Raw genomic sequence first — 26,634 nt, 5'->3', positions numbered from 1 at the left:
CAGAAAATGATAATGTTAATATGAAAAATAGTAGATAAATGTATTGGTCATGCAAATACATTTTTGAGCTCTGGTTGCCAGATGAGCTCGCTCATTCCACCCACACTTCCACTCAGCCAGACAGGTAATGAACTGAATGCTTCAAACATCACATCGATAGCTAAAATACCTGGCAAATGTAGATTAAAACTTGCCTGGCAGGATATTGATGTTTATAAATCGGTTTTGCCAGACCCAACCAGGGATGTAGTGGAGGGTAAACGCAGTTCACGCACCTTTTTATATAGTGTTCACTCACCTTTTTTATTTTGTTAATTAACATTTACCCATTATTGTGTTCCTAGCGTTGAAAATGCTCAGAAGGCTTCTTGATTGGAGTTCTAATTGTGCCTACCTTTGCTAACGAGTTGAATCATGAATGATTCATGTATGCTCGTTATGTTCACCAGCTGCCTTGGATTTGCCTTGTTAGCAGCACATTCATTCACCACTCTGTCCAACGAGAAACTCTGCCCAACGAGAAACTCTGCCCGTGACAGGCCGAGAGGTAAAACAAACTTCCTCAGCCCAGACCTACAGTGGTAAATGACAGAGTGGGATTTTTTTTAAAATCCCTTGACTCCTTCCGTGTCAACAGACATTCCCCAAATAAGAATAAAAACGGACTCTCTGAGAATGAGTTTACAACTGGTAAATAGTCGCTGATATTTCAGTCAGATGTCTAGCTAGATAGTTAGCTCAAGGGCTCTAGCTATAGCTTGCTGGCTAGAAGGATGAAGTTAGCTTCTAACGTTGAACAGAGCATGACCTCAGCAGGAGCAGTTGACTAAAATTAAGCTAGCTATAATCAAAGGATGGGCTATTATAAGTTCTCATAACAAAATACATTTTCTTTACCGAGAGTAGTGAGATAGACAGTGATGAGTCAGGCTGCAATGATGGAGGCAAAGGAGATGCACAGAGAGAGGAAGCATTAAAGCAAGCAGGGAAAGAGGTTACTAGTACAGTGGTTCCCAAACTTGGAGTCCTTGACCCATGTGGGGTCCCCTAAAATGTAAATAGGGTCTCATGAGATAATCTTTAATGTTATCAAACACAATAACTTGTTTCTCTTCAAATGGGTATAGGATACAACATTTTAGAGTCAACTAAGGGCCTTTTACACTGTTAAAATTCACTTTCATGTCATTGTGTTGGGAGAGCCTACGGGACCTAACATTTAGTGAAATATATAGAGAATTTTAATATAAAGACAATTTAATATTATTATAATGTGCACTGAACAAAAATATAAACAAAACATGCAACAATTTCAAAGATTTTACTGACTTCAGTCAACATCATCAGTACTGACATATCACTCATGTATGTAGTAAATAAGTAGTGAAACACGTATTATTGAGTAGAACTTGTAAGGTAGTGATGAATAGTACGTTTTTAGTTTTTTTTTACAAGATTGTGGCAATATACTGCTATCTGGTGGTGACTAGAACAATTGCATAATAGGAACTATTACAAATGGATGGTCCTTGAAAATAAATACTAGTGCTTGAAAAAGTACTTGAAAGTCCTTGAATTTGACTTGCTATTGTCTGTACGAACCCCGTAAATGTATGATGGACATCCGCAAATGAATGCATATCACATGAAACATAATGTATCATGCTAAATGGTTTGTCCTGGATTTACTATCAAAATAATACAAAATGCTCTGAGACCAGGTTGCAACTTTTGATCTACACCTCTACCATTTCACAAACACAGGCATAAAATGCAGATATCTTTCATTTGTTTTGTTAATAACTACCACCTAATTCATATACACATACAACACATTTAATAAATGTAGTAATATAGTTTCTTTAGTGAGCGCAGACCATTGCTGCATCTCTAGAGCCCCCTCTGAAATATTGTAATTAGTAATACATTTTAGTCATTTAGCAGACACTCGTATCCAGAATGACTTACAGTAGTGAGTGCATACATTTTCGTGCTGGTCCCCCCCGTGGGAATCGAACCCACAACCCTGGCGTGGCAAGTACATGGGACCATAATGTATGAGGGCTACTTCATATAACCATAAGTCAATGATATTGACTTATAGAATAATAGATGAGTGCACATGCTTAGCTGTGCAAAAGGACCATGGTCAGCTAGCTAGTCAACAAATGACAGGACCTTTATATAATTAGCCTAATTGTCTTAATTGTAAATTCATTCCAGATAGTTTTTAGAAACACTATGGGTTGTTTCCCAGAGACAGATCGAGCCTTGTCCTGGACCGAAAAGCAAGCTCAATTGAGAATCTACATTGAAGGTGCTTTTTATATAATAATAATATATGCCATTTAGCAGATGCTTTTATCCAAAGCGACTTAGTCATGCATGCATACAGTATATTTTATGTATGGGTGGTCCCGGGAATCAAACTCACTATCCTGGCGTTGCAACTGCCAACTGAGCTACAGTGGACTAGATTTAGCCTAATCTCACAGGAGGTTGGTGGCACCTTAATTGGGGAGGACGGGCTCCTGGTAATGGCAGTAGCAGAATAGGTGGAATGGTATCAAACACCTGGTTTCCATTCCATTTGCTCCATTCCGGCCATTATTATGAGCTGTCCTCCCCTCAGCAGCCTCCTGTGCCTAATCTGTGTCTGGAAAACCAGTCCTTTTGAGTGTGTTAAATACAAGCCTACAAGATTATATGTGGTATTTACTCTTTTATAAAGAGAGCTTCTTCAACCGCCTGTCATTTCACAATGAATAATCTTCTGAGAGAAATGTAAAGTGCATTGTGATGGTAGGGCTGTGTGTTCAGTTGTTTGTTCTTCCAATCATAATATATTTGTTTGTTGTAGCCTAATTCTAATCTACCGTGCAGGTTAGAACTAGCCTGGCTGCCAGTCTGTTTCTGCTCTCTTGTCATGTCTGGCACCCAGGATATACAACATGTTAATATCCATACATACAGGAGTACAATAGGACCAAACAATATTATGACAGACTTAAAGGTGATAAAGTATACACCACGAACACAAAATATAAAAGCACATTTGTTCATCAGCCACATGTCGATTATGTCCCTTTCAAACATTTGTCCTTGTATTGAAACAGCGAGGATGAGTTTGGTTGGCAAAAATGTCTTGGACCAAGGAAATAGGCATCTAGTGTATAGCCTCAATTCCAGGATTCCTTACGACTAACGAGACTTGGGAGTATGGTAATGTGAGACTTGATCCTTTAAGACTTCCTTGATCATAATCATTACTGTGTTGTGCAGCCTGATTGCCCTTGTGCTTCTGTCTCAATCCACTTCTTCTCAATTTCTACCTATAAAAAGGACAGACCGATACGGTTCAGTTTCATTAGATATGGAATAATCACTATGGCATGACAACGATAGAAGATTTTGCTACACTACAGCACATGCCTAGGCTGGTCCTATAGTGTAAGGTCAGCTGGTGTCACAGTAATAACTACAGTATAAAAAATACCCTGCACCCTTAATCACAAAGCATGATTCTGCTTGGGAAATAGATTGAAATAGAGTCTACAACAGCATTATAGATATTAAACAGCAAAAAATACTAAACATTATAGATATTAAACTTAGCTAATAATATCTCAGGCCTTACCTGACAATGATAGTGGGTCCTACTGGTGACATGTTTCTGAGGCTGAATGTCACTCTCTGTGCCCAGTGACGTCACTCTGGTCTGTGAAACCACGGCCCCCACCATGTCACACTCCATTGTGACAAACGGGTACCAGTCACTGGGGATCTCCTGGTCTGAACCAAGCTCTAACTTACAGGAGAAGGTATGGGGATGGTCCACTGCTGTGAGGTAAAAAGGAGAATGTGTAGTTAGCAATCTATACCACTTGGGGGAGCACTATGAGCAGAATCTGAAAGATACGTGTTTCCATCCTCTGGCACAATGCAAACAAATCACTAACATCAGTCAATTGGAATTTAATATTTAGCCAAGCAATAGTATAACAAACCATAATACTATAAATAATATGTATTGTAGCTAAACAGATTAGGGAACATAAGTTACAATTCACATAGACTATTTGGAAACCTATTTCGGTAAGTTGTAATTATAACATGTAAAATAAAGCTAATATTGTCAGAATAAACCAGCATTCCATATGAAAATAGATCAATAGACCGCCATCATCAATAGACAGCAAAACTCTTCCTTAGTCCTTACCCATGTTCTTAGCAGGCAGTCTGTCGATCCTCCACACGATGGCTGAGTACACATTCTCATACTTGACCGTCCCCACGGTAACCTGCATGACTGGCTGTGACTCTGAAGCGCTGACTGACCCCAGACACGCGTTCCGGTTCATCCTGGCCGTCAGTGACTTACGTCGTAGCAACGTCACTGTACGCGACACCTTCACCCAGTCCCCCGGTACCGGCACACTGATCAGGACATTCTCGCAGAGTGGCTGAGTCTCCGACACGCTGATAAATGACGGGAAGATGGCTGACATGTTGAGAAAGGCTTGGAGTTCCACGTAGGCCCCTTGGACAGTCACCACAGCTTTGACGGAGAAGGGCAGCTCGGTACTTCCCAGGGCTAATGTCTTATAGCGCATCAGTTCTACTCTACAGGCGTCCGGAGGAGAGAACTTCAGCAGCCGAGACCTGTGGAACTCCAAGTCGTTGATGCACTTGTGGAAGTGGCAGTCACTGATCTCCATCCAGCCTTCCAGGAGGTCATCCTGAAAGACCACAATGGCAATAGACATATCTCGATTTTTTTGGTCATCCTGGATGATTTTAATTATGTTAAAATTGTATGTTTGTGTTAATGGGTGTTAAAATTGTGCATTGATGTGTGTGTTCAAATTGTATGTTTAGTTGTTATGCATGTTAAAATGTTGTTTGTGTGTTGATATGCATGTTAAGAAACTAATACTAAACCTCCTCGCAGCCAGAGCCGTAGCTGGCGTCGAAGCGGAGAAGCCCCAAGTCGTTGAGAGCCAGGAAGCACTCCCCTGGGCCATTGAGGAACGCCAGGCAGTGGATCCTCGTCATGGCCGCCCGGTCCATCAATACACCGTCCTTGAAAAATGTATCCTCTGATTTTAGCAAATGAGATGTGGAGTGGCAAAAAGGATCCCCAAGGGGCATGCAATATATACAAAATAGGAGGTAGGGAATCATTTTCATGTGAAAGATTTTAGTAAAAGACATTCATAGAAAAGTATACCCTTATTATTTAGGCTATCAATGTGTTATATAATAAGTAACAGCAATTAATAAAATCGTTTTTAATAACGCCTGATTTTAAGAACCTGTAATGTATAGCAACCCCAGGTGTAAAATAGTAAATAACTGCTACTTCTTAGAGAGAAGTATGGCTGAAAATGCATAACATTTATCTCAAATTTACCCTAGAAATAGTACTGTTAGGAGATCTGGATAGACCGGGTCAGTCTTACTAATATAATAATACTCTTAGTAAAAGTATTTATCTTCAACTCGCAATCTGTGGATTCTATTCGATTAGATAGATTGAAATTGTACATTCAACATCTCAGCATAGTTGAAAGATATGTGGCGTAGAAATCCAAAGCGGGTGGCCAGCATAGATGGATGGGATGTGGGAGTGGAGACAAGTGGGAGTGGAGTTGCTGGGTGGGAGATAGAATGATAGTCAAAGATAAAAGTCAAAATAAAACATAATAAAAAGAATGACACTGAGGGGCAGTGTTTTTACAGCTAATGCCGGTTTGCCAGAGGCTGATCCCATGCAGGTGTTTGTACACATCCATATACACACACTCATTCAATACACACATGTAAATAGTGCCAGACATACACTCAAACAAACAGTTGGCCTTGCTGTTATGATTTTAGTTGTCCTTTGATGTCCTTTTTTTTTTGCATTGTTTTCTGTTTTCCTTTTTGTCTTTTTTCTCTTTAGTTAATATTCTTGGTTGTTGGCGCATTGGGGGGCTCCTTGGGGGTGGGGAATGGAATTAATTCATTTTTGTATTATTGGGGGGTGGTGGGAGGGGTCTCTGACGGTTGAGGGGCAGCTATTGGGGAACTGTGGGGGAGGGGATCTTAGAGGATTCGTGTCCCTGTTTTTTGCCTTGTGAGAGATCTGTCGACATGCCCTTGTGCAGGGCATTGACCCTGGATGCTTCTGTGTCGCCCTGAATGGGAGTCTGTTGAATGAATGACTGGTGTGGTGTAGTTGTTGAGCGGCTTCACTGCCGTATAAGTATATTGTATGTTTTGGATATTATTATTATTATTTTTTAAATGTAAAAAATTCAAAGAACATGTAATAATGCTGAAATACCAATGAACTACACTAGCAAAGTTACATTTCCTGACCAAAATGTGTGTGCTTGCGTCAACTGTCTTACAGTATTTGTATGGTAGTGGAAGAAGAAGTACATGCACCTTGTCCAGCTGCACCCAGAGGTGGTCTGTGATCTGCAGTGTCATCTCCTGTTCGTCGTAGTGCCGTTTCTGCAACAGCGGCGGCGCCAGCCTGAGAAGCTCCTCCTCCATAGTTTCGAAAAGGTCCTCCATGTCGCCGTGTTCCGTGGTTCCAAACTTCAGCAGCTGCTCCACCTCTGCCTCGTGGGACACCTCCAGCTTCAAATCAAACTTTATGCATTTAAAATCACGACACACAGTAAAACAATATGATGACATCTATAACAGTAATATCATTGATTGATTAAACGCCAAGCTACAAAGGTGTGTTTTAAATGTGATTTAAAAACCTCAATTGTGCTCCCCCACATTACCTTGGGGTGGTAGCGCTTCTTCTCTGTGTAAGACACGTGCTCCACCTTAACTGTCTGGATCTTGCGAGGCTCTCCATTGCTTTCTAGCTTGAGATCTGACAACCTGCAGTGAGGCTGCAGTTGGAACTCTTTGAAGGGCTTCTCCAGTCCTTTCTCATAGTACATCTGGAGCACACCTCCAGACAGCAGACGCAGGTAAATGGGGCCCCACTGTCGGGACGACATTCGGTTTTTCTTCTCTGGGATCCTCAGCATTAAAGACCAGCCGTCTCTCTTCTCGCTACGGAACAGACCGTGAGAGACAAAGGCTGGGGATGGTCCCTCCTTGGCTGCCTCCCTGTCTCTTACTCCTCTCCTCTCCCCCCTCTCCATCCCTACTCCTTCCTCTGTGTCATTGTCTTCCTCGGCCCGCAGGCCCTCCAGCTTGTGGCAGATGTAGGAGTAGGAGCTCTGGAGGTGGTCTGGTCGAGGAGGCTCGTTGCCGTCTTTCGTCCGAATGAAGAAGCGAGGCAGACTAGAACCTCCAGCCTCGGAGTCGGAAGATGAGCTCCCAGAGTCCACGCTATGCCCACCAGCCCCCTCCCAGAATGGGTTGAAATGTCCCGGGTCCCCCTGGAAGGAGGGGAAGGTACTGGGGCCATCGGAGACCGAGACGTCACCCTGGAGATGTGTGGTGGTGCCGGTAGTGGTGGCCTGGTCTGGGCCAGGGGGAGAAGAAGAATAAGGCACAGAGGCAGAGGATGAACTGGAAAAACTACTGAAGAAATCGTGCTGATCCCAGGGCCTGCAATGGAAAGGTAACGCGCCGGTAGGAGGAACCTCCCTCACCGGAGTGCAAAGAGGAGTGTTGCAGGGCACACAGGAACTTCCATTGAGGTTAAAGTGCATTGGAGGGGAGCTGGATTCAAGGGAACTGCTGAAGATCCAGGATGGATCTCCCACTGGGGGCAGTATCAGCTTTAGTCCATTGGGACGGGGGATTGTCTTTAACCCTGTCATTGTCACACTACCTGGGGCTGTCTTCAGGGGTGTAGAGGCAAAGGAAGGGGGTGAACTTGTCTTTGCCCCTGGTGACTTCAGGGGTGTTGCGGCCAACTTTGTCCCACTCTCTGGGATCTTCAAGGGGGTTGAGGCAAAAGAAGGAGACGTAGACGTTCTCCCCTCATCCTCGAAGGTCACCCAGTTTGGATTGTTCACGGAGCACATGGCTTTGGTTGTTTGGTGTCAAGGTTCAAGTCAGCACTTCCTGCTTCTGTTGTTGGCGTTATCCTCAGACTCCGCCACAGGGGAGTGCTGAAACACTGAACAGAACATAGTCATAGATTAGAACACACGCCGAGTATCAGAAAATAATATTTTTCCGTAGAATCTACAGTTATTATATATTGATGCATTTGCTTTGAAAGATATCAGGCATCTCTTGTGTACACCGAGAAATGACCCTACAGTGTCCCCTTGTGAGCATTCTGGCCTAAGAGACATCTACAGTTAGTGTTGCCAGATAGGGTCATTTCATGGGCTACTTTTAGTAGATTGGAGGGGGATTTTTGCTCAGATTCGCCTGCAAAGTGTCATGAAAATCTGGCAACACAGTGCAGTTAGATGTCCCCTCTCAGCCACTCGGCGACATTGAATTTCCCACATGACTGTTGGTTTAATTATTTAATAGCTGGTGTGTTTCTTTTTTCCTTTTTATTTGTGGCAATTCAGCAACTGGCTCCATGTGGTAATATTTACAATAATGCACTTTGTGCTAGAAGTAAAATACATGAGGGGAGGAAAAAATATAGTACAACACTTTGCTGTGTCTAAGTGTCTTGTCACCAGTCAACCACACACACTCCATGTGTTCTCTCACTGGAATTGAGTAGGATAAATATAGAAACACTGAATATGCTAGTGGACACTGCTGAGTAACATTTGGCTAAACGCTACAGCTGCAGCCTTGTTGAATGAAAATGCAGAGAGGTACAGCTCTGCTCTGTCAGCCAATACCAGAGGAATTGTGGTCAATTTCAATTTGGGTTGAACTTCAGGCGTCACCGCCCTCCTATTCAAAGGTGGTGAAATTTGGAATAAAGTGGAGTTGGAATAAAATGTAGGGTTTTGGAATTTGTAGATAAATTGTGTTGGATGAAAATACCATGCTCTGGTAGGAAATGTAGAAGACGGAACTGAATTGGGATTGGTTGGAGGGGAACCCAAAGCCTGGGTAGGATTCAGGAAACGTGTCACTGGCACTCGAGCAGAGAACCAATCATCCTCTTTATTCTGCATCAGTAAGAAGCCATCTGTGATAACTAGGCTGTGGAACACTGGAACAGCTGGTGTGAGGGTTCTGGATTATTTAACAGCTGGTGAGATATGAGGCACAGACACTACTGTGCTGTGGTGTAATGGGAATTGGAAAATCCAAGCATAATGAGTGTCCTCATAGGACTTAGTTAGTTACACCTATATATATATATCTATATCACACACTACAAGACCAAAAGTATGTGGACACCTGCTTGTTGAACATCTTATTCCAAAATCATGGGCATTAAATCGAGTTGGTGCTGCCTTTGCTGCTATAACAGCTTTCCATTAGATGTTGGAACTAGAGGTCGACCGATTTATGATTTTTTTTAACGCCGATACCGATTATTGGAGGACAAAAAAAGACGATATCGATTAATCTGACTATTGTTTTTAAATGTATTTGTAATAATGACAATTACAACAATACTGAATGAACACTTATTTTAACTTAATGTAATACATCAATAAAATCAATTTAGACTCAAATAATGAAACATGTTCAATTTGGCTTAAATAATGCAAAAAGTGTTGGAGAAGAAAGTAAAAGTGCAATTATGTGCCATGTAAGAAAGCTAACGTTTAAGTTCCTTGCTCAGAACATGAGAACATATGAAAGCTGGTGGTTCCTTTTAACATGAGTCTTCAATATTCCCAGGTAAGAAGTTTTAGGTTGGAGTTATTATAGGTATTATAGGACTATTTCTCTGTATACCATTTGTATTTCATATATCTTTGACTATAGGATGTTCTTATAGGCACTTTAGTATTGCCAGTGTAACAGTATAGCTTCCGTACCTCTCCTCGCGCCTACCTGGGCTCGAACCAGGAACACAACGACAACCGCCACCCTCGAAGCAGTGTTACTCATGCAGAGCAAGGGGAACAACTACTCCAAGTCTCAGAGCGAGTGATGTTTGAAACGCTATTAGTGCGCACCCCGCTAACTAGCTAGCCATTTCACATCACATTGTTACACCCGCCTAATCTCGGGAGTTGATAGGCTTGAAGTCAAACAGCAGAGCTGCTGGCAAAACGCACGAAAGTGCTATTTGAATGAATGCTTACGAGCCTGCTGGTGCCTACCATCGCTCAGTCAGACTGCTCTATCAAATCATAGACTTAATTCTAACATAATAACACACAGAAATGCGAGCCTTAGTTTCCGGATTCGACCATATTAATGACCTATCATCTCGAAAACAAGACGTTTATTCTTTCAGTGAAATACGGAACCTTTCCTTATTTTATCTAACGGATGGCATCCATCAGTCTAAATATTCCTGTTACATTGCACAACCTTCAATGTTATGTCATAATTACGTAGAATTCTGGCAGATTAATTCGGTATGAGCCAGGCGGCCCAAGCTGTTGCATATACCCTGACTCTGCGTGCAATGAATTGCTGGCAACACTGCTCTTGGGGCGACAGGGTAGCCTAGTGGTTAGAGCGTTGGACTAATAACCAGAAGGTTGCAAGTTCAAACCCCCGAGCTGACAAGGTACAAAACTGTCGTTCTGCCCCTGAACAGGCAGTTAACCCACTGTTCCTAGGCCGTCATTGAAAATAAGAATTTGTTCTTAACTGACTTGCCTTGTTAAATAAAGCTTAAAAAAATAAAATGAATGCAAGAGAAGTGACACAATTTCACCTGGTTAATAAATATTGCCTCCTAACCTGGATTTCTTTTAGCTAAATATGCAGGTTTAAAAATATATCATCAACCATATGTAGTTATGATTAAGTTTAATGCTAGCTAGCAACTTACTTTGGCTTCTTACTGCATTCGCGTAACAGGCGGGCTCCTCGTGAGGCAGGTGGTTAGAGCGTTGGACTAGTTAACCGTAAGGTTGCAAGATTGAATCCCTGAGCTGACAAGGTAAAAATCTGTCGTTCTGCCCAAGGCAAGGCAGTGCCTTGGGCAGAGGCCATGTTCCTAGGCCATCATTGAAAATAAGAATGTGTTCTTAACTGACTTGCCTAGTTAAATAAAGGTGTAAAAAAAAAAACGGAACATTCGGCGTCCAAAATTACCGATATCCGATTGTTATGAAAACTTGAAATCGTCCCTAATTAATCGGCAATTCCGATTAATCGGTCGACCTCTAGTTGGAACATTGCTGCAGGGAATTGTTTCCATTCAGCCACAAGAGCATTAGTGAGGTTGGGCGCTGATGTTGACTGATTAGGTCTCGCTCGCAGTCGGCATTCCAATTCATCCCAAAGGTGTTTGATGGGTTGGAGGTCAGGGCTCTATGCAGGCCAGTCAAGTTCTTCCAATCTCGATAAACCATTTCTGTATGGACCTCGCTTTGTGCACAGGGGCATTGTCATGCTGAAATAGGAAAGGGCCTTCTCCAGATTGTTGCCACAAAGTTGGAAGCACAGAATCGTCTAGAATTTCATTGTATGCTGCAGCATTAAGATTTCCCTTCACTGGAACTACGGGGCCTAGCCCGAAACATGAAAAACAGCCCCAGACCAGTATTCCTCCTCCACCAACCTTTACAGTTGACACTATGCATTCAGGCAGGTTGTGTTTTCTTGGCATCCGCAAACCCAGATTTGTCCGTTGGACTGCCAGATGGTGAAGCGTGATTCATCAAGCCAGAAAATGTGTTTCTAATGAGTCCAATGGTGCAAGCTTTACACCATTCCAGCTGACACTTGGCATGGCGCATGATGATCTTAGGCTTGTGTGCGGCTGCTCGGCCATGGAAACCCATTCCATGAAGCTCTCGACAAACAGTTCTTGTGCTGACGTTGCTTCCATAGGCTGTTTGGAGCTCGTTAGTGAGTGTTGCAACTGAGGACAGACGATTTGTACGCGCTTCAGCACTCTGCGTTCCCGTTCTGTGAGCTTGTGTGGCTTACCACTTCGTGGCTGAACCGTTGTCGCTCCTAAACGTTTTCACTTCGCACTTACAGTTAACCGGGGCAGTTCTAGCAGGGCATAAATTTGACAGACTTTTTGGAAAGCTGTTATCCTATGACGGTGCCGTGCTGAAAGTCAATGAGCTCTTCAGTAAGGCCATCCTACTGCCAATGTTTGTCAATGGAGATTGCTTGGCTGTGTGGTCTATTTTTAAAGACCTGTCAGCAACGGGTGTGGTTGAAATAGTCAAATACACTAATTGGAAGGGGTGTCCACATACTTTTGTACATATAGTGTATTGTAAACCTCATTCCCAGACTAATTGCTAGAGAAAGAGCCGGATGGTGGAAAAATCTAATACAATGGTTACTGCATAGCCTATTATGTGGTAGCAGTTTCTTAAGAGCTGTGGAAATATAGCCTGGTCCCAGATCTGATTTGCAAGGCATCACTGACAGATCTGGGACCAGGCAATTCAAAATATAGGCTAGTACATTTATCCTGAGCTCTGATGTCATTCATGTCCTCCACCCTAGCCTCGACCCCAGCTGTTAAAGATTTCCAAGTTAGAGGATATGGCAGAATGGAGAGCAGTCACGCTGTAATCAACATACCATCTAGCAATTGATTCCCAGTCAACCTCAGCAGCCAATTGTGCCTTGGCTGTGACACGCTGGCAACACTGCTCTTGCCAGCAGCAGCAGCAGCAATGACAGTAGTAACACCCAGACAGAGGCAGATCAACTGGTTTCAATCTGTATCTGTCACAGCCACCGACCTCACCACAGAGATAGAGGCCTAACTTACATTACATTTACCACAGTCAATTGGTTAAATGTAATAGGGCAAGGTTCCCTTGATGCTATAATGAAGTATATGGATGGAGCTCAGGGGCTATAGGAACCCAAGGTAGCATCTTAGAGTAGGAATGCTGATCTAGGATCAGTTTTTCATTTTAGATCATAATGAATCAACGGGTGTATTTATTTTACAAATAATTTCCTGCAATTCTACAGTTTGACATTACTTAAAATACCCCTCTAGAGGCATAATAAGGGGTATTTTGAAAACGCAGTATAAGTGGAAAGAAAACCGCTAACTTCCTGCATTTCAACACGTTTTGCCATGGGGCAGAGAAAAAAGTTTGCTGTTTTATAGCTGATCTCATGCTATTCACCACATTTTGTCATGAGGATTAGACATAATTTTGTAGTTTTAAAGTTAATTTCCTTCTACTCTACACATTTTGCCATGAGACAGAGACAATGTTGCAGTTTTCAAGTAACTTTCCAGTGAAAATCTCACTTTTAAAAATTCATATTCTCTTAACTACTACCCAAATAATGTTGTTGACTCCTCTTATACTCGTGTTTTGTGGCCAGCACATAAATTGGAGGGGGAAAAAAACACTTCAAAAGCCCCACCTCGAACGTGTATCTCAAACAGACCATTTAAAAAATGCCTGCTATCTCCTCAGAGGATGATGTCATCCTCCTGAGCAGGATGAGCTGGCCAATCAGCGGTCTACTAATATTTTTTATGACCGCTATATACGCCCACACCATTCTGTTGTTGGGGTTCGCCCACACCATTCTGTTATTGGGGTTCGCCCACACCATTCTGTTGTTGGGGTTCGCCCACACCATTCCTACACAGAAAAGCTGCTTTTGAACATACTTAATTACAATTTTTTTGTAAAGAAAACTATTTTACTCATATTGTAGTTAATTATATTTCATAGAAATCTGGAAACACTGGACAGTTACTTCAAAGGTTGAAGACAACTCCTTTTAAACTGTATAATTGATCAATGCACCATCATACCAGGTCATTTAATTATTAAAAACAAAAAAAAGTTATTTGGCTACAGAAGTGTAATTTCTTACTGATTTCTACAGCTTCCGCCCAAAAACAAATCCTGTGAAATAACATCAACGCATACTGGAGAAGTGGCTAGCTTAGCTTACAAACTAGCTACATCGGTCGTGGCTTTTATGAGAGCTGGGTCATTAAAATGAGGACCATCCTCTCCCTCCTTCTTATGGACTTACTGAACTGTGGTTTGATCTAGCAGTGCTTCAATAGCCTTGTAGATGACAGGCTAAGTGGGCAATGGATCCTGCAGTGCTTCAGCCTTAAAGCCACATTCTGGAATTGTCATTTAAATGAATCCCATTGATTCAGGCCTGTTGAAATGACAGAATGTGGACTTTAGGGAGGAAGAACCTTGTATTGAGGCTAACTGAACCTTGCTCCAATCCAATACAAGCAACTCCTGCAGTTCACTTCCAAACAGTACTGCCACCTCCATCAGCCTGTTCCAAAGATGGAGCAGAGAAATATCCTGGTCCTAGATGTATTGTCACGCTAGCAGGAGTTCTGACCAGGCTAGTAGCAGGGGGAAAGTTTACTAAATCTACAAAGGCAGAAAAGAACAGACATTCTAATCATTCCAAGGGACAGAGCAGCATGCACACAGGAAATACCAGCCTACTCTACTGCTTCTGCACACACACACACACACACACACACACACAAATACATACACAAATACATACACACACACACACAGCAAACATCAACTCAATGTCAGTCTCTGTCAATGGGTTCACATACACTGTAAATGACAGTGATTACACTGTACACTACCATTCAAGAGTTTGGGATCACTTAGAAATGTCCTTGTTTTTTAAAGAAAAGCACATTTTTCTCCATGAAAATAACATCAAATTGATCAGAATACAGTGTAGGCATTGATCAGAAATACAGTGTAGGCATTGATCAGAAATACAGTGTAGACATTGTTAATGTTGTAAATGACTATTGTAGCTGGAAACGGCAGATTTTTAATGGAATATCTACATAGGTGTATAGAGGCCCATTATCAGCAACCATCACTCCTGTGTTCCAATGGCACGTTGTGTTAGTTAATTATTAGAAGACCTGTTTGCAATTGTTAGCACAGCTGAAATCTATTGTTCTGATTAAAAATCCAATAAAACTGGCCTTCTTTAGACTAGTTGAGTATCTGGAGCATCAACATTTGTGGGTTCGATTACAGGCTCAAAATGGCTAGAAACAAAGACCTTTCTTCTGAAACTCGTTAGCCTTAATTTCTCAGAACAAGAATAGACTGACGAGTTTCAGAAGAAAGTGCTTTGTTTCTGGTCATTTTGAGCCTATAATCGAACCCACAAATGCTGATGCTCCAGATACTCAACTAGTCTAAAGAATGGTGAGTTTAATTGCTTCTTTAATCAGAACAACAGTTTTCAGCTGTGCTAACATAATTGCAAAAGGGTTTTCTAATGATCAATTAGCCTTTTAAAATGATAAACTTGGATTAGCTAACACAGAGTGAGTGCCATTGGAACACAGGAGTGATGGTTGCTCATATGGGCCTATGTAGATAGTCAATAAAAAATCTGCTATTTCCAGCTACAATAGTCATTTACAACATTAGCAATGTCTACACAGTATGTCTGATCAATTTGATGTTATTTTATGGACAAAAAAATAGCTTTTCTTTCAAAAACAAGGACATTTCTAAGTGACCCCAAACTTTTGAACTGTACTGTACATGTCACTCAGGTTTGGTTGCTCATGTCAGCTGATTTACGATTTGAAGCCCAAACTTTTAGGGTTAGGGACACCAATTAAGCCTAATCTGGGACTAAAAAGCATTTTAAATGGAACTTCTCCATTGAGCTTGCTTTTAAGGCATGGTTTCCCGGACACAAAATGTAATCTGTGTCCGGAAACCATCCCTTACTGTATGAAACTCTTTTGTCGGCATGTAGCCTAGCGGTTAAGATAGTTGGGTCAGTAACCGAAAGTTCACTGGTTGAATCCCGAACCGACTAGGTGAAAAATCTGTCTGTGCCCTTGAGCAAGGCACTTAACCCTAATTGATCATGTAAGTCACTCTGGATAAAAGTGTCTGCTAAATGACTAAAATGTAAATGTTGTAAGGGCAAGCATGCTCAGTGGTCTAATAACTAAATAAGAAGTATATGTTCATAATGTTTGCATGATATGATCGCTCGCTTTCCAGTAATGTTTGTCTCACATGATATAAATCATCCTTTTATAATGACTTGAAGTGGGAGAAAGACAGCCCTTGTCCCCATGAATCAAGATATAGGGAGACGCCAAGTTCAAAGCACCTACAAGATAGCTATGGAACTTTTTAACTCTAGGTTATGTATTTTCTGGCAGAGCCTCTTTCCAAACAGTCACAAGACAATGACTTGATGAGTGAGAGACAAAAAAGCCGCATTTAGAAAAGAGATGTGACTTCCCTTGTTAAATAAAGAACCGTCTCGTTGTCTAGTCTTTAAAACTGTCAGACGCTTGCTGCAGAAGTGAGTTGAGTGAGTCACAGACAGATTTATTTTCTTACTTGATCCATAGCTATTCCTACATGCATCCATAGCTTTGTCTATGAATTATTTGAGAGTGGTAACATTTCTCCAGTCCCATCATTCAGTTGTTTATCAAAACAAGTGGTCATATTCCAGATTGCCCCTTTGAAGGTTGTCATCGTGACCTTATTTAACTTGTTCAGCCAGTGGAAATGTACATGAATGCATATTAGACTACTGTCTTCTTGAGCGTTTTACAGTATCGTATTTGCTTCCAAACTTTGACAGAATACTTAATAGCAGAATAAACAATGTAATCTGGAATCAAATACTCCCTGCTGTGACTAAAGAAGAGATTCATGCCCCCTACAAGTGCTGCTATGCCCTGCTATTCCCCCTGCTACTGTGCTGAATTCACGCATTTGAACAGGGAATAAAATATAGAGTCCCTACAGTACCTTTGCAAAAACGGTGTTGTTTGTGAAGTTGTGGGTATTCTTATGATGTCTCCTTCCCATCTTGATTATGACCAAATGTAAACAGAGTGTTGATGTAAACATAAGATAAACACACTATGATCTGTAGATCTTGATAATGCCTTTATAGCCATCAGTGTTGACCCTGTGCTGACACCGTGTCCTCTAGACGTCCCACTGGCAACTTAGATCAGCATGGCTTGATTAGAACAAATCAATGACTTGATAAAAGGGCCAATCTGCAGGTCGAATGATAACAAAGGGGACACAGCTGAGGGATGGCGCTGAAGAAATGTAACCACTCAAACAGATCAGCTTTAATATTGCCGATATACTGAACAAAAATACAAACCCAACATTTAAAGTGTTGGTCCCATGTTTTATGAGCTGAACTAAAAGATCCCAGAAATGTTCCATATGCACAAAAAGCTATTTCTCGCAACTTTTCTACACAAATTTGTTTACATCCCTTTTAGTGAGCCTTTGCCAAGATAATCAATCCACCAGACAGGTGTGGCATATTAAACATGATGGTCATTACACAGGTGCACCTTGTGCTGGGGGCAATGAAAGGCCACTCTAAAATGTGCAGTTTTGTCACAATGCCACAGATGTCTCAAGTTTTGAGGGATCATGCAATTGGCATGTTGACTGCAGGAATGTCCACCATTTCACAAGGATCTGTACACAATTCCTGGAAGTTGAAAATGTCCCAGTTCTTCCATATCCTGCATACTCACCAGACATGTCCCCTATTAAGCATGTGTGGGAGGCTCTGGATTGACGTGTACGACAGCGTGTTCCAGTTCCCGACAATATCTAGCAACTTTGCACAGCCATTGAAGAGTGGGACAACATTCCACTGGCCACAATCAACAGCCTGATCAACTCTATGCAAAGGACATGTGTCGCGCTGCATGAGGCAAATGGTGGTCACACCAGATACTGACTGGTTTTCTGATCCAGAAGTAAACTAACGGACAAGAATACTTCTATTTACAGCTATTTTCCCTTATACTTATGGTACCTGTAGTTAAATAATTATACCTATTCCTAATTTCCTCTTCAAGTGCTTGATTTTCACCCATAACGGCCAATCCACCATCATTCTGATCTTAACCCCAACACTCCGATGTCCACACATTAGCCCATCTTTCCCAGTACAATGTGATTTTGCAATTTCCTTTTGCAATTACATCCCTCCATTTTACTATAATGTCTTACAACGGTCCTGAACCTCCCTATTTGTAAAATGTCTACCGATATTTCTCTAAAACTAAATACTTTACGCAAGAGTATAATGATAGTTCCCATTGACTGATCGTGGTTTTTCAGATCCCCGTAACAATACAGTTTCCAGGTCCATCTGAACCCGGTCCATCTGAACCCTGATATTATGACATAACCATTCCTGGACCTGACTCCAAAAGCGAGCAACCGATGGACAGTACCAGAAGATGTTTTCTATTGATTCTGTTTCCTCGTGGCAAAATCTACACAAGGCTGAGTTTTCAATGCCCCATATATTATATAATATATATATATATATATACTATTTTTTTAAATTGTAAATGTAACCTTTATCTAACTAGGCAAGTCAGTTAAGATCAAATTCTTATTTACAATGACGGCCTACTCAGGCCAAACCCGGACGATGCTGGGCCAATTGTGCTCCACCCTATTGGGACTCACAATCACGGCCGGATGTGATACAGCCTGGATTCAATCCAGGGACTGTAGTGAATCCTCTTGCACTGAGATGCAGTGATCTGACCGCTGTGCCACTCTGGAGCAAAGGATCTTCATTTGAGCCAGTTTGCTACAGCAGGAAAAGAATCCAGCAGCAACAGGAAATATTATGTGGATTATAATTAATGACCATTTTTGTAGGGGTTGATGCATTTTTCAGAAGGGAACATTTCATATTGGAAATTAAACTTCAGAAGCCTTTTAAAACCTTAAATAATATGTTTCAAGTTAATACAAGTTAAAGATTTCCTGCATTTAAGGAAAGTAATCCTGCAACAGTGTGATCAAATTCAGATCCTAAATTACAACTGCTATTGTTTATCAACCAATACATGTTTAGCAGGCACTATGTGTGGACACCATCCTGTTTAAAAGCGTCTCTGCTATAGCTGATGTATTGCTTTTGAGTGACATACGCCAAGTCTATGTCCAGTGTACAAGAATGTATTGTTGAGTGACGTCTGACCTAGTGGTTTGAAAATGGACATATAATGAGACAACAAAATGCTGAATTTTGGTCCTACCGCATCCTTCTGTGAAACGGTGCATAGCGACAATCGTTGTTTTTCCATGTTTTGCTACAACGCAGACTGTGCATTGGTCTCGGTAATAATTCAACCGTGCTGTGATCGTCCATGACTCATTACCGCCGGAGGAACTCTGGTCTCAACGTCAGGACAGGAACGATGTTGTTTTCAATGCAATGTCACGAAATGAGAATGAGGCTATCCTACCAGCGTATTTGTTGTATTGTCATTCGACCTATGACTTTCGTTGTAGTTTGTCAGCAAAGAATATGACAGTTTTAAAATGGTTAATTATATGCTACCGTTATAAACGCAGAGTCCACTCGTTCAAGAAATATCAATGGGCATGATAGTCAAGATTTGCCACTAAGAATATAATACATATTTTATAGAAAAAACAACTTTGCACAGTGTGTGGTAACAAGTTGTCCCCAAAATAGAAGTTAGCTATTGTTGTAGCCTCTTGCTTGCTTCTTCTACAGTAGGTTGTTTTGACGGAGCAATGAGATGGAAGTTGACTCTCTGGTGGAAACTTGCAAAGAAACAAAAAAATACTCACGTTCTACACAAATCCCGAAATAACAACAATCAGGTCATGATTCTTATTTTCCGTTAAAACAGCAGAAATCCTAATATGCGAGGCCGACAGGTTTCTCTCAAAATGGCAGAGGGAGAGAGAGAAAATGCAGCCGATTTGCTATCCCCTTTCAGCCCTCCCGTTAACGGGACGTCCCTGCTAGAGAAATGAAGTGGGGCGAGTGAAGGAATGAACCGAGGATGCCCATATTCTCCTCCCACATCTCATCTGGCCGAATGATGACGATGCTTTTGGTGTGACAGGGAGTTTGTTTTTGCCAATGTTATGAGTGTCCGGTGAAGTAGACAAAGCTTATGGTTTGGCTACAATAACACACACGATAAAACATCAGGCTGCATTGTTGCGAGCGCAAAGAGCCATTAGCATACATTACGAGTAGATAGCCTAGTTGGAAGCTTTATGAATATAATATTTTTTGTTGATTTCCACCAACTAAGTAAAACGGTAATGAATAAGTAGTAAAGCACATTCTAGACATTCTGACTCTTTTTTTACGTTCCAGGTGGGACATTTAGAAGTTGGATTAGGACAAGGACAGGGTTGTCTGTCAAAGAACCTCTTCCACCCCAGTCAACTCACTCACACACTGATTAGGACAAGGTTGTCTGTCAATTAACCTCTTCCCCAGCCCTAGCCCGACATCACAGTGGGCTAGGCCTAGTTACAAGCTATGGAGACTGAAGAGACTATAAATTATGACCAAAGAGAAAAATCTGAAGTGAGAAAGAGATTTGAGCGGAGATGGAGAGTTTGAGCTGAATTCTGGCAGACATGTTCATATGACTCCATGATAAAAAGGGTAGTGGTTCACACAGTGACAGAGGTCTGATGCTAGGGTGGGACAATTAGGCGTGGATGACTAGAGATTACTCACCAAGGGAGGGGTCAGCGGTTGGATGGGAGATAATTAAAGGGTTGAAGATAAGTCATTGAAGTGCTGTCATCTGGAGTTGGTCCAGACAAGAATCACACTCTCTCACATACACACACACTAAATTAAATTAAACCAATATCAACACAAACTGAAGTGGTTTTCCTCTGTTCCCCGGGCGCCGAAGACGTGGATTAAGGCAGCCCCCTGCACCTCTGTTTCAGAGGGGTTGAGTTAAATGCGGAAGACATTGTTGTACAACTAACTAGGTATCCCCCTTTTCTTTCTGTTCTGTCTGATAATAGATGAGTGGAGGAGGGTGGATAAACGGGATAACATAGAGGGGAGGAGGAGGATGACTATGGGTTATGGCCAACCTTCAGCCTAACACAATACAAGGTCATTTAGCCCCTTTGGAACAGACCCAAAACAAACACAATGCAAACAGAGAGAGGTAGTATTTGGATGAGAACAGTGTCACAGAGAGAGAAGAGAGGTAGAAGTTAGATGAGGACATTCAGCCAGAGAGAAGAGAGGTAGTATTTGGATGAGAACAGTGTCACAGAGAGAGAAGAGAGGTAGAAGTTAGATGAGGACATTCAGCCAGAGAGAAGAGAGGTAGTAGTTGGATGAGAACATTCAGTCACAGATAGAAGGGTGGCAGGTAGCCTAGTGGTTAGAGCGTTGGGCCAGTAACCGAAAGGTTGCTGGATCGAATCCCCGAGCTGACAAGGAAAAAATATGTAGTTATGCCCCTGAGCAAGGCAGTTAAGCCACTGTTCCTGGGCGCTGAAGACATGGATGTTGATTAAGCCCCCCGCACCGCTCTGATTCAGAGGGGTTGGGTGAAATGTGGAAGTTGAATACCTTTCAGTTGAATACATTCAGTTGGACAACTGACTAGGTATCACCCTTTCCCTAGTAGTTGGATGAGAACATTCAGTAAGAGATGGAGAGGACAGAGCGAGAGAGGTATTTGGATGAGAACACCCAGTCACAGTGGGCCAAGGGCACACTGACAACATGAATGTGATCAGGGTTTATCCTGTTCTTTGCTGAAGAAGTAACAGTGCAGCTGACAACAGAAGTCTGTAAGGGCCATCATCCTGGAACTGCCAACCATTATTATGGGTGGTAGTGTATGAGTGGTTGCAAAAGCTCTGACAAAGGCCTTGAGGCCGATGGGTAAAACTTATTAAAGAACACTGTTGAATACTAGCAAGAGCGGTGTGCAGGTTATTTCTCATATTATTCAACTGTTATCATGCACCTGCAACAAAAATAGCTCACATGTGCGAGTGGCTTATGAAATTTGCTTGTGTAGGAGTGTTTGGTTCTAGCTGCTAGTGTTACCTGAATTATTTGAGATTGGGAACATTTTGGACATAGTTAAGTTTGTTTGCCATATAACATTGGAACTTCATAAATCTACAGTAGCTTGTCAACATATCCTGAAGTGTTCAACTCTGTGGTACGTCAATAAGTACAAACACAAAACAAAGAATATTGAGCTCTTTATTATTTATTTCATATGTGCAATCTGTTGGTCTGTCAGATTACATTGTTTTACAAGTTTCAGTAGTATAGGGCATGTTGGCAAACCTCTTGAATTCTCATCATATAAAAGATCCAATGGCAGGTATAATAGAGATCTCATTATTGGTAAACCTGGTGGTTGAACTGAACACGTAAGAACCAGTCAAAACCTATCAGAAGCATCCAAACTCATCCAAACCAATTTTCGGTCTAAACCGTCCACAGGATAAGGTACAAAATGGAAGAAAATGTTCCATAACTGGCCGAAACAGCATTTAACTATCTGAACTTTCATTTTCCGTTGCTAAAAGTTCTGATACGGTGTACCCCAATGAACACGACCCTGCTGTTAATTGTAAACAGTTTAGAGATGTCATTACACATTTCCAAACAAGGGGTTGACTAGCTTGCCAACATGCCAATAATACAATTGTAAAGTGCCGTACACAAACAGTGATACAGTCTCACTCGAGTTCCAAGAGAGTGGACCTTTGTGTGTGTATTGCCTTTCAATAGACATATTTCCAAAGATCTCAAACCCAATAATCAAAAAATAAATGCAGGTGAGTGATTGATTACCTTGATATTTCTTATCTTTTTCATTGATCAACCAGTCATTTCATTGGGTCATCATGGAAATTAGACATTTGAAACCGTAGAATGAATGCCTTTGTTTTTTAGTATATTACTTTTAAAAAGTACACAATACAATAAATGTACATTGAATGATTCAAAAGGAGTATTATATTCACAACCCTTTTTCATCAATACATAATAACATGGGTTTAGAGACTGTGGTGCTACACATACTATGTCCCAAATGGCACCACATTATTCCCTATATAGTGCACTACTTTTGACCAGGGTCCATAGGGCTCTGGTAAAAGTAACACACTATTTGGGAATAGGGTGCCATTTGGGACGCAGACAGTTCTCCTCAGTGCACATCCACACTACAGAAACATCACAGACAAACGGTCACCATTTTATGAACTCTACATTGGCCCGAGTTCAGATAGAAATATCATAGAACATTTGTCATGTTAGAACTGATTGGGGAATCGAGACAGATCTATTCTATGTCACTGCATTTCTATCTGCACTGTCACATTCTTTACGTTTCATCTCACCGAATACACCCCTGGACTACTTCCAAAATGGCACACTTTTCCCTATATAGTGCACTACTTTTTTACCAAAGCCAGTGCACTAAATATGGAATTAGTCAGCCCTATATTATCTATGTCCCAATGGCAATCTCCACCTTCTGGCGAGTAAGGTCATAAATGCTACTTGAGTATATGGATTCTTCTATCTGTTCTAGAGGATAGATGGGATATCTAGTTAAGGGAATGTGTCTGTTTCAGGCTTTCGGTTAAGCGCGAAGCCTGGACTTCAGAGGCTAGTGTGTGTCTAATTAATTGGTCACTCATTCCTTGATTTAATCTGGGGCAGCCCTTCTTCAAACAGAAGACTGTGGTAAACATAACCAACATTTGCACACATTTTCTCTCACTGAAACTAAAAACCATCTAATAAAACATGGAAAGATTCAATTATTTTCTGTCACAGTATTAGACAGACATTCCCTTACATAATGCAAACACATTCTCACTCGTTCGTATGATCTCCTCTTCCCACTTAATAGCAATTTGAGTAATACATATGTCATTCCTACGCTTAGCACACAGAGATAGGAGAGAGAGAGAGAGAAAGACTAACCATGAGGGCCTGGTGGTCTTCATCCCTGACTTTAGTGAGCATCCATGACCTCACTAGGATTTTTATTTTTTTCCTCTACTTCCCTCAAACCAAAGGTCAATGGGTCAAGCAGTTGTCAGTCTGCCCTCCGTCACACGTTAGGAAGCACTTTACAAAAGTCATTATCTGTGTAAATCAGAAATACACATTAGATAAACTGCTTATTTATGGTTAAGCAGAGTGGTATCAGAGAGACACCCCCTAATAGCCCACCCTCTGATAGAGAAGTTAACAGGGTCCTCCATCTTGGGGTGCTAGGGAGCTGACAGGACTGTAGTGGGTGGGTTGTGCCATAGTAAAGCTCAGTCCAGGGTGCTCTGCCGATCCAAAATGTAGCACGTTTCCCAACAGACTTTCCTACCGACTCTTCTTCAGAAGTTTGGAGTTTCCCTGGAAAAGGCAGGAGGGGTTGAGTTACATATAACGCATGGTAAACCAAGACTCAATACATTTCTGAATGAACATTAAAGCGATAAAGCAAAAGCAGGAGCGCTAGTCCTAGTATCAACACTTCTGTTTTGGTACTGTAATCTGGAGATCGGAATGGCATTTTTTGAATAAGATTGTGGTGTTAGTACGTGACCAGTGAGCACTCATGAAAGAAACCACATGAATGAGTCTCGACTTTGAAACATTGTTAGTTCCATTCTAGAGTTTCACTCACAGCTAATCATGTAATCGGTTTATTTCTTTACACTTGGATTGTATTCAGGTTGAATAGGCTTGTGTCAGCACTTGGCAGCCACCATTCACACACAACAGCTTGGGTTGATGAAATCCATACCCTCAGAACGTATACACACACCTCATCTCAGAAGTGTTTTAAGAGAAGTGGGTTTTAACAGAAGGCCTCTTCCTTGACTTCAACAGCCCAGCCAAACAGTAATGAATTTCTCAGATGTCAGCCTCTAACTCCAGCAGGTGCTTTTCCTATCAGACCCTGCTGTGCCCCCCCCCTCCCCTATCCCCCACTGGCACATCCCAGCTCCCCTCAGAATGGATAGTAGTTTGTTACTGGGTTATGTCTATATCAGCATAACCTGACCTAGTACTGCTTATGTTGCTGTGCGGGCCAGTGAGTGAAGTGTTTTATTGAACCTTAACTTATCAAGGTTAGTCTCAATGAGATCAAATCTGTTTTGCAAGAGAGACCTCATCAATATAGTAGCAGTCGACAGAGTAAGTGAGGAATGTGTGAGGGGACTCTATACTTTGCTGCCCAGTTTGAGTGTGTCGATCTCCTCTCTCTGTTTGCTGAGAGTCTCGTTCATGCTGCACAGGTGGTCACTCATCATACTGAGCTGTTCCTTGTAACTCCTCTTGGTCGTGGCCAGTTCATCCTGAAAGACAAGGAACATGTTGTGGCTAGGTAGAGCCAATATGTTTATTTAAAGGACTTAAAAAAAAATATATTTAAATGTCCAACTTTATATTCATAATCTCCAGCACCACCCAAACATCAACATATGTGAAAATGATGTCTTTTGTAGTAAAAAATAGAGGAAAATGACAACCAAATTTATCATCCTCTCTTTTTTTACTACAAAACAGAAATGCGCAATTTTCACACGAGGTGGTGCTGGAACTGAATATGAAGTTGAACATTTTTATATTTGTTTTTAAGGTTAAAGTTAATATGCCATGTTTACTGAATACATGGGAATCCTACTTTCTAAATCCTACTTAAAAAAGCAAAAGGTCAGAACAAATATACATAATAAACAACAAATATCAATGTAATAAATTAGAAAGCTGATTGGATCTGGGATATGCTGGTTTCTTTCAGTCAGGCAGTTAGACAACAGATGTTGTTTACCTGGAGACGTGTGATCTTCTGATTGGCCAGTTTGATCTCCTCCGTCAGAGTCTCCCGTGACTTCTCTGCGATAGCCAGACGCTTGGCCAGGGCTCGACACTGAGGGTGGGAAGTTACAACACAGGAGATAGAGAATAAACTAACCTATAACATATCCACAGATGATCACTTCAACTAATGGGAAGTCACAAAATGGGATGCTCTTCGCTAAAACTATTTAAATATAGGCCTACATGATGTCTGGGTTTGAACTGAACGGACCCTGCTACAGCAAAGTTTGACTGTGGGAGATTCTAAGTCACTACTTCCAGTTCCCCATCTATCAGGAGGAATCCTACTGCCGTGATGCATAGCACGGAGGGTTGACATGTGGCAGTAAGTCAATACTACATACTAACGCCACATGTCTATCTTTAGATTTGATTAACTATAGGATAACAACTTATTTCATGCCAATGTAGATACATGTATATAAACAAAAATATTTAAAAAGTAACAATTCTAAAATATATATATCCTAGTGTAGGTCTGGAACCGGGAACCCCAGTGTAAAAATGTTATGATTTCCCTGTGAGCACACCTGTGTCCGTCCAGCTGGAAATACAGGATGGAATAGAAAGAGCGGATCGAGAGAAAAGACAAAGTTGTCTTCTTAGGGAAACAAGGTTTGACTACAGTATGGTCAACTGTTGCCGTTTCCATTTCCCTTGGAACAAGACGTATAGGACTGAAGTAGGTTACCAAAATAGCAGCAGGAACATATACACATGTACAGTGCCTTCGGAAAGTATTCAGACCCCTTGACTTTTTCAACATTTTGTTACATTACAGCCTTATTCTAAAATGGATTACATTTTTTTTTAAATCCTCAGCAATCTACTACACACAATACTCCATAATGACAAAGCTAAAACTTTTTTTTTTTAGAAATGTTTGCATTGGGCCGATTGTGTAAGTATTCAGACCCTTTGCTA

The 26,634-nt window shown here is 41.4% G+C and overlaps 2 protein-coding genes across 2 annotated transcripts in view; both read right to left on the bottom strand.

Annotated features, from left to right (window-relative positions):
- Positions 1–1,307: 1,307 nt before the first annotated feature.
- LOC112224599 (stonin-1) lies at positions 1,308–19,864 on the bottom strand. Its single transcript, XM_024388243.2, has 7 exons — positions 19,638–19,864; positions 6,789–8,089; positions 6,436–6,633; positions 4,942–5,082; positions 4,220–4,739; positions 3,638–3,840; positions 1,308–3,332 (listed from the first exon to the last, which is right to left on the bottom strand). The coding sequence occupies exons 2-7, from the start codon at positions 7,992–7,994 to the stop codon at positions 3,267–3,269; spliced, it is 2,334 nt and encodes a 777-aa protein (XP_024244011.1). The 5' UTR covers positions 7,995–8,089; positions 19,638–19,864; the 3' UTR covers positions 1,308–3,266.
- Positions 19,865–22,048: 2,184 nt separating this feature from the next.
- The window catches only part of LOC112224598 (protein phosphatase 1 regulatory subunit 21), a 29,073-nt gene continuing 24,487 nt past the window's right edge, over positions 22,049–26,634 (bottom strand). Inside the window, exons 19-21 of the mRNA XM_024388242.2 lie at positions 25,661–25,759; positions 25,056–25,184; positions 22,049–24,234 (exon numbers count right to left, since the gene is read on the bottom strand). Coding sequence (XP_024244010.1) covers positions 24,202–24,234; positions 25,056–25,184; positions 25,661–25,759 — 261 coding nt within the window. The 3' untranslated portion in view covers positions 22,049–24,201. The remainder of the gene's footprint in view (positions 24,235–25,055; positions 25,185–25,660; positions 25,760–26,634) is intronic.

The sequence above is a fragment of the Oncorhynchus tshawytscha genome, linkage group LG25 (assembly GCF_018296145.1).
Source record: "Oncorhynchus tshawytscha isolate Ot180627B linkage group LG25, Otsh_v2.0, whole genome shotgun sequence".
NCBI classification, from domain to species: domain Eukaryota; kingdom Metazoa; phylum Chordata; class Actinopteri; order Salmoniformes; family Salmonidae; genus Oncorhynchus; species Oncorhynchus tshawytscha.
Note: the sequence above shows the minus strand (reverse complement) of the source record. Positions and strands in the feature narration are given on the sequence as shown.

Coding starts and splice junctions, on each gene's coding strand:
- LOC112224599 (XM_024388243.2), bottom strand. CDS start 7,994: ATGTGCTCCGTGAACAATCCAAACTGGGTGACCTTCGAGGATGAGGGG. Junction 5,083..6,435: donor TCTGGGTGCAGCTGGACAAG/GTGCATGTACTT, acceptor ACATTTTTCAAG/GACGGTGTATTGATGGACCG. Junction 4,740..4,941: donor ACGGCTCTGGCTGCGAGGAG/GTTTAGTATTAG, acceptor GTGGTCTTTCAG/GATGACCTCCTGGAAGGCTG.